The sequence below is a fragment of the Microtus ochrogaster genome, chromosome 7, assembly GCF_000317375.1.
Source record: "Microtus ochrogaster isolate Prairie Vole_2 chromosome 7, MicOch1.0, whole genome shotgun sequence".
Classification (NCBI taxonomy): Eukaryota; Metazoa; Chordata; class Mammalia; order Rodentia; family Cricetidae; genus Microtus; species Microtus ochrogaster.
The window spans coordinates 47,054,223-47,060,305 of record NC_022014.1 but is presented as its reverse complement, the minus strand read 5'-3'; the positions used below and the strand labels follow the sequence as shown (position 1 = coordinate 47,060,305).

The window sequence follows — 6,083 nt, the reverse complement described above, 5'->3', positions numbered from 1 at the left end:
CTCTGTGAGTTCGAGACCAGCCTGGTCTATAAGAGCTAGTTCCAGGACAGGCTCCAAAACCACAGAGAAACCCTGTCTCGAAAAACCACAAAAAACAAAACAAAAAAAAAAATAAAAATAAAAAGAATGCTTCAAGGGCTATGGATTTAGTTCAGTGGTGGAGAATGTGGTAGTTCAGTGATGGAAATGTGGCAGACAGGTGTTAAGGCCATGGGTTCAGTCTCCAGCACCACAGGAAAAAGAATGTTTTAAAAAATTATGATATAGCATTTTAAAATACCTTGTAAGGTCCGGAAAGATGGCTCAGTGGATAAGAGCACTTGTCGCTCTTTCAGAGAACCTAGTTCAATTCCCGGCACCCACATGGCAGCTCAAAACTGTAACTCCAGTTTCAGAGAATAGAATGTTCTCTTCTGACTGCCTCTGGCACCAGGCACACATATGATACACATAAATACATATAGGCCAAACACTCATACACACAATAAAAAAAAACTTAAAAAAATTAAAATGCAATGTAAATTTAGTTACTACATTTATTTAAAACAATTACATAAACCTTTTATATGATTTAATGCCTTTAAGAACAAAGAGCAGCATAAAAGACCCAATATATAGAAGAAAATTTCTTAGTAGGAAAGGAACTAGCTTCCAGGCTTTTCCATGCTTAGGTGACTTATTGGACTCTCTCAGACCCACACAAGCCCCATCAGCCTAGAACAGAAATACAAATATAGACAGGCACAAGAAGGCCCTCTGGGCCAATGTGAAGGAATTACTCAGTTTGTGATGAAATCTGGCCTATGCATCTTATTTTAAAAGTTCACACTAATTTTTATAAATTGTATCATGTGTATACAACACTTAAAACACAACTCTTTTAGCCAGGTGTGGTGGCACAGGCCTTTAATCCCAGCACTGAGGAAGCAGAAGCAGGTGGATTCCTGTGAGTTCAAGGCCAGTGTGGTCTACAGAGTGAGTTCTGGGACAGCAAGAGCTGTTACAGAGGAAACCTGTCTTGAAAAAACAAAACAAAACAAATAAACCCCCCAAAACAATAACAAAAACATCACTCTTGAGACAGAGATATAGCTGGGTATAGTGGTACATGCCTTTAATTCCAGCACTTAGGAGGCAGAAGCAGGCAGATCTCTTTGAGTTCAAGGCCAGCCTGGACTACAGAGTGAATTCCAGGACAGCCGTGACTGTGAAACAGAGAAATCCTGTCTTGAAACCCTCCCCCAAGCAAAAGTCAATGAAATGATTCCTACTGATACTCTGCTATACTCATAGATTGGTGCCGAGCCCAATGTCATCTGAGACTTCACCCAGCAAACGACGGAAACAGAAGCAGAGATCCACACCCAAACATTAGGCAGAGCTCAGGGAATCCTACACCAGAAGGAAGGATTACAGGAACCAGAGCAGTCAAGGACACAAGAAAACCCACAGGATCAACTAACCTGGGCTCACAGAAGCTCACAGAGACTGAATGGACAATCAGCGAGTCTGCATGGGACTGACCTAGGCCCTTGGGACCTATGTTACAGTTGTATAGCTTGGGCTTGTGGGACTCCTAACAGGGAGCAGGGGCTGTCTGACTTGTTGCCTCCTTTGGGGACCCTTTCCTCCTACCGGGTTGCCTCATCCAGCGTTAGAAGAGGAGGTGCCCAGTCTCACTGCAACTTGACAAGCCTTGGCTGGTTCACACCCAAGGGAGGCTTGTCCTTGTCTGAAGAGATGAGGAGGAGGGGTGGGTGAGGAGACTGGAAAGAGAGGGAGGAGGGAGGGGAAACTGTGGGGTCTGGATGTAAATTATATGTATGTATATAAACTAAAAATCATACCACGACTAGGCACAGTGTCTCATATCTGTAATGCCAGCACTCAAGAGGCCGAGGCAGGAAGATGGCTGAGAGTGTATGGCCAGCCAGAACTACACAGTGAGTTTGAGGCCTGCCTTGACTAGAATAAGATCTACTTTTAAAAGCCTTGAGGAATTTAAAGGTGAAATGGTCCGATGGCTGAGACTTGATTGAAAATAGTCAAGAAGAAAAGGTGTGTGAAAGAGGATTACATGAAGCAAAGACAGCAGCATGGTGAGGTGACAGGAACGGGGCTGCTCAGATCTTCCCATTTACTGCAGGCTCCAGGTAAGGCCTACGCTAACCCATTTAAGTGGTCCTTTAGAGCATAATTATGTAACTTTAAAATAAACTAATTGTTCATTTTGCAGACACTATCCACTTCAAATTAAGCTGAGTTAAGACACTTACAGATCCAGATTGTCTAACAAACTCTGGCAAACCGAATTCAAGTATCCAGTTTCTATTGCGTTGTGAGATACGTCAAACACAAAGAGGTACACTGGAGGTTGTGGTGGTCGTAACTAGAGGGAAAAAGAATTCAATTAAATATATCCAATAGTATTATATTTAAATTTACAAGCTGGGGTCACACACAGCAAAACTATAACATAAGCACTATTAAAGGGCTAAGTGGAGGCAGAGTGAACCACTTTCCTGGCTACAGATTCCTCTTCCCATTTACTCGAAGGCCTAAGCTGACACACTTAAGAGGTTCTTTAAAACATAATTACGTACTTCTGCAAAACCTGATTGTTCATCTTGAAAACACTACTCAATTCAAATGTAAGAGAAAAGAAGGGTGTCTGCATAGTTCAGAAGCAATCTCTCCTGGCAGGAAAGAGCATGGAAGCCAGAAGGGAATGTTTGATCCCTGGAGTTACAGATAGGCTTGCAAATGAGGTGCTGAGAATCAAATCTGGGTCCCTTGGAAGTCTACCAGTGCTTTGTTTGTTTGTTTGTTTGTTTTGAGACAGGATTTCTCTGTGTAGTTTCGGAACCTGTCCTGGAATTCAACTCTATAGACCAGGCTGGCCTTGAACTCACAGAGTGTTGGGATTAAAGGAGTGTGCCACCACCGCCTAGTCTAGCAGTAATTTTAACGCCTGAGACATCTTTGCAGCACCTAATGTTAGGAGAGTGACCAAGACAGTGCTAACAAAGATGGCTTACTTCATAATTACTTGGTAATTTGGACACTTATGTTTGATTGACTTGTCTGTTGAGCATATTTCTTCATCATCATCACGATCATCTTTTTTGTTTTGTTTCTCTATAATAGCCCTGGCTGTCCTGGAACTCATTCTGTAGAGCAGGCTGGCCTCAAACTCACAAAGATACACCTGCCTCTGCCTCCTGAGTGTTGGGATTAAAGGCGTGCGCTACCACCCCTGGCTGAAAAAGCAGATGCTTGGGCTCTTTAATTTGACATAGAAAGTACAGAGAACTGTTACTAATCACTTCAGCAACTCAAAGAATTAGAAAAAAAAGAAAACAAGGAAGACTGATCCCTCACAAATTACATAGTAAAAAAAACTCAATCTCAGATATAATTAAAAAAATACTATATACACTCCCAAACAGGAGACAGCTCACTTGAAGTGCTTGCCACACTAGCATGAGGACACAAGTTTAATCTCTAGACCCCATGTGAAAAATCTAGGGTGTTGGCATGAGTTTGTAACCTGTGCTGAGAAGGCAGAATGGAGGGTCCCTTGGGCTCCCTAACTTAGTCAGTCTACCCTAGTCAATGAGTTCCAGGTCAATAAGAGATCCTATCTAAAAAAAAAAGGGCCGGGCAATGGTGGCGCACACCTTAATCCCAGCACTCGGGAGGCAGAGGCAGGTGGATCTCTGTGAGTTCGAGACCAGCCTGGTCTACAGAACTAGTTCCAGGACAGGCTCCAAAGTCACAGAGAAACCCTGTTTTGAAAAAAAAAAAAAAGGTGGGTTGACTTAGTGATGCACACCTTAAATCCCAGCTTCCCTCAGGAGGCAGAGGCAGGAGCAGGTAGGTCTCTGTGAGTTCAAGGCCAGTCTGGTCTTGAGTGTTCCTAAACAGTCAGGGCTACATAATGAGACCCTGGTACAAACAAAAAAGCAAAAATCATGAAGGATGACATCTGAGGAATGACACACACACACACTAATAAACTAGTTATAAAGGCTGGTGTTACATGTTAGCATCATTTTCATATTCCTTTCAAGAAAGGAGTTTCTCTGTAACTTTGGAGCCTATCCAGGAACTCCCTTTGTAGACCAGGCTGGCCTTGAACTCACAGAGATCCACCTGCCTCTGCCTCTCTAGTGCTGGGATTAAAGGTGTGTACCACCACTGCCCAGCCATTTCTTAGATGCAATTAAGGCTTAGTGACAGAGGACCTAAATCAAGAGGGCCTTTTATTTATTAAGCTTATTTTATGTGTATATGTGAATGCCAGCATGTATATATGTGCACTGCTTACATGCAGTACACACAGAGACCAGAGGAGGGTATCAGATCCCCTGAAACCAGAGTTACAAGGTGGGTCCTCTGTAAGAGTAGTCAGAATGCTTAACCCCTAAACCATATCTCCAGCCCCTGTGTTGGTTTGTTTTGCAAATGATTTTTTTTAAAGTATTTATTTATTATGTATACAATATTCTGTCTGTATGCCTGAAGACCAGAAGAGGGTGCCAGACCTCTTTACAGATGGTTGTGAGCCACCATGTGGTTGCTGGGAATTGAACTCAGGACCTTTGGAAGAGCAGGCAATGCTCTTAACCACTGAGCCATCTCTCCAGCCCCTTGCAAATGATTTTATATAGCCCACACTGGTCTAGCTCACATATAATGCAGGCTTGAACTCCTAATCCTCCTGCCTCTATCTCTTAATTGCTTGAATTACACAACATTATTTGTAAAACACGGAAGTCTGATTTGACTAAACTATATGAAATATAAATATGATCCCAATATTACACTGCAAATTACTTGATATAGACCAGACATTGAAGTGGAACTTCACACACCTTTACTCTCTGCATATCTAACTACATCTGTGTATGTGCAAGCATGCACACATATGTGATGATGTGTGGGCACATGCACACCATCCAGGGATGGGACTCAGGTCATCAGGCTTGCACAGCCAGCACTTCTACTTGGAGAACAAATACTTTTTCAGCTAAAACAGAACTTTGATAAAGGCTATTGTATTGTTTTATTTAAAATTCAGTATTATGGCTGGGGATATGGCTCACACCCATGAACACATCAGTTGGAAGTCTAAAGTAGAGAATTACAGAAACTTGGAAGCTAGCTTCAGGTAATGAACAAATTACAGGCCAACCATGGATATATAGCAAGATCCTGTCTCAAAATCAAAACAAAAATGCCACCCCCCGAAAAAAAGGAAAAGAAAAAGAAAGCTTACCATGTACTCTGAAGGAGCCATAAACTCAATAGTAGCGTTCTGAACTTCAGGTCTTCTATGAGGTTCTCCATAAACTCTGGTTAAAGGGTTGTACATGAATTCCTCAGGAACTGTGCAACACAAACACAAAAGAAGATACACTGATTCAGTCAATGCTTTGCATTTGGATGGCAGTTTCTTAATTTAGGGTTGTTGTAATTAATTTCATCTAAGATAAAAAATAAAGAACAAATTGACTTTTAAAAGGGTCCCATTTAAACTCCTTCCACAACAGACGGCAGTAAGAGGCTTTGCTGACACAGTGATCACTGTGACTCTCCCCAGGGCCTGACGACCTGTCTAAATTCTTTTTGTTGTTGTTTTCTGGTTTTTCGAGACAGGGTTTCTCTGTGTAATGGCCCTGGCTGTCCTGGAACTCAATTTGTAGAGCCTCAGACTCACATTAAATACCAGTTGTTCTCCTAAACCTCACAACTGTACAAGGACATCAATCAACCTTTGATACAGAAGATACAAGTGCAAGTGTTTTAGGGGGAAAGTCAGGAGGAATCAGCAAGTTTCAAAACGCCAATTGCCTTTACACAAAACCAGTGCCTCAACTTGTTGTTCCCTGTGCTTGGGGCACTTCAGGGACTAGCTGCCACTGAATCTACCTTCCCAGGAATGGTTTAAAGGATAAACCATATGATCATTTCATTAGATGCTGAAAAAGCATTCGACAAAATTCAACACCCCTTTATGATAAAGGTCTTGGAGAGATTAGGGATACAAGGGTCATACCTAAATATAATAAAAGCTATAT

At 42.1% G+C, this 6,083-nt stretch overlaps 1 protein-coding gene across 1 annotated transcript in view; it reads right to left on the bottom strand.

Moving 5' to 3' along the window:
* Window positions 1-6,083, bottom strand: part of Sec24a (SEC24 homolog A, COPII coat complex component) — a 65,476-nt gene that overhangs the window by 24,971 nt on the left and 34,422 nt on the right. Inside the window, exons 9-10 of the mRNA XM_005350119.3 lie at window positions 5,282-5,391; window positions 2,277-2,389 (exon numbers count right to left, since the gene is read on the bottom strand). Coding sequence (XP_005350176.1) covers window positions 2,277-2,389; window positions 5,282-5,391 — 223 coding nt within the window. The remainder of the gene's footprint in view (window positions 1-2,276; window positions 2,390-5,281; window positions 5,392-6,083) is intronic.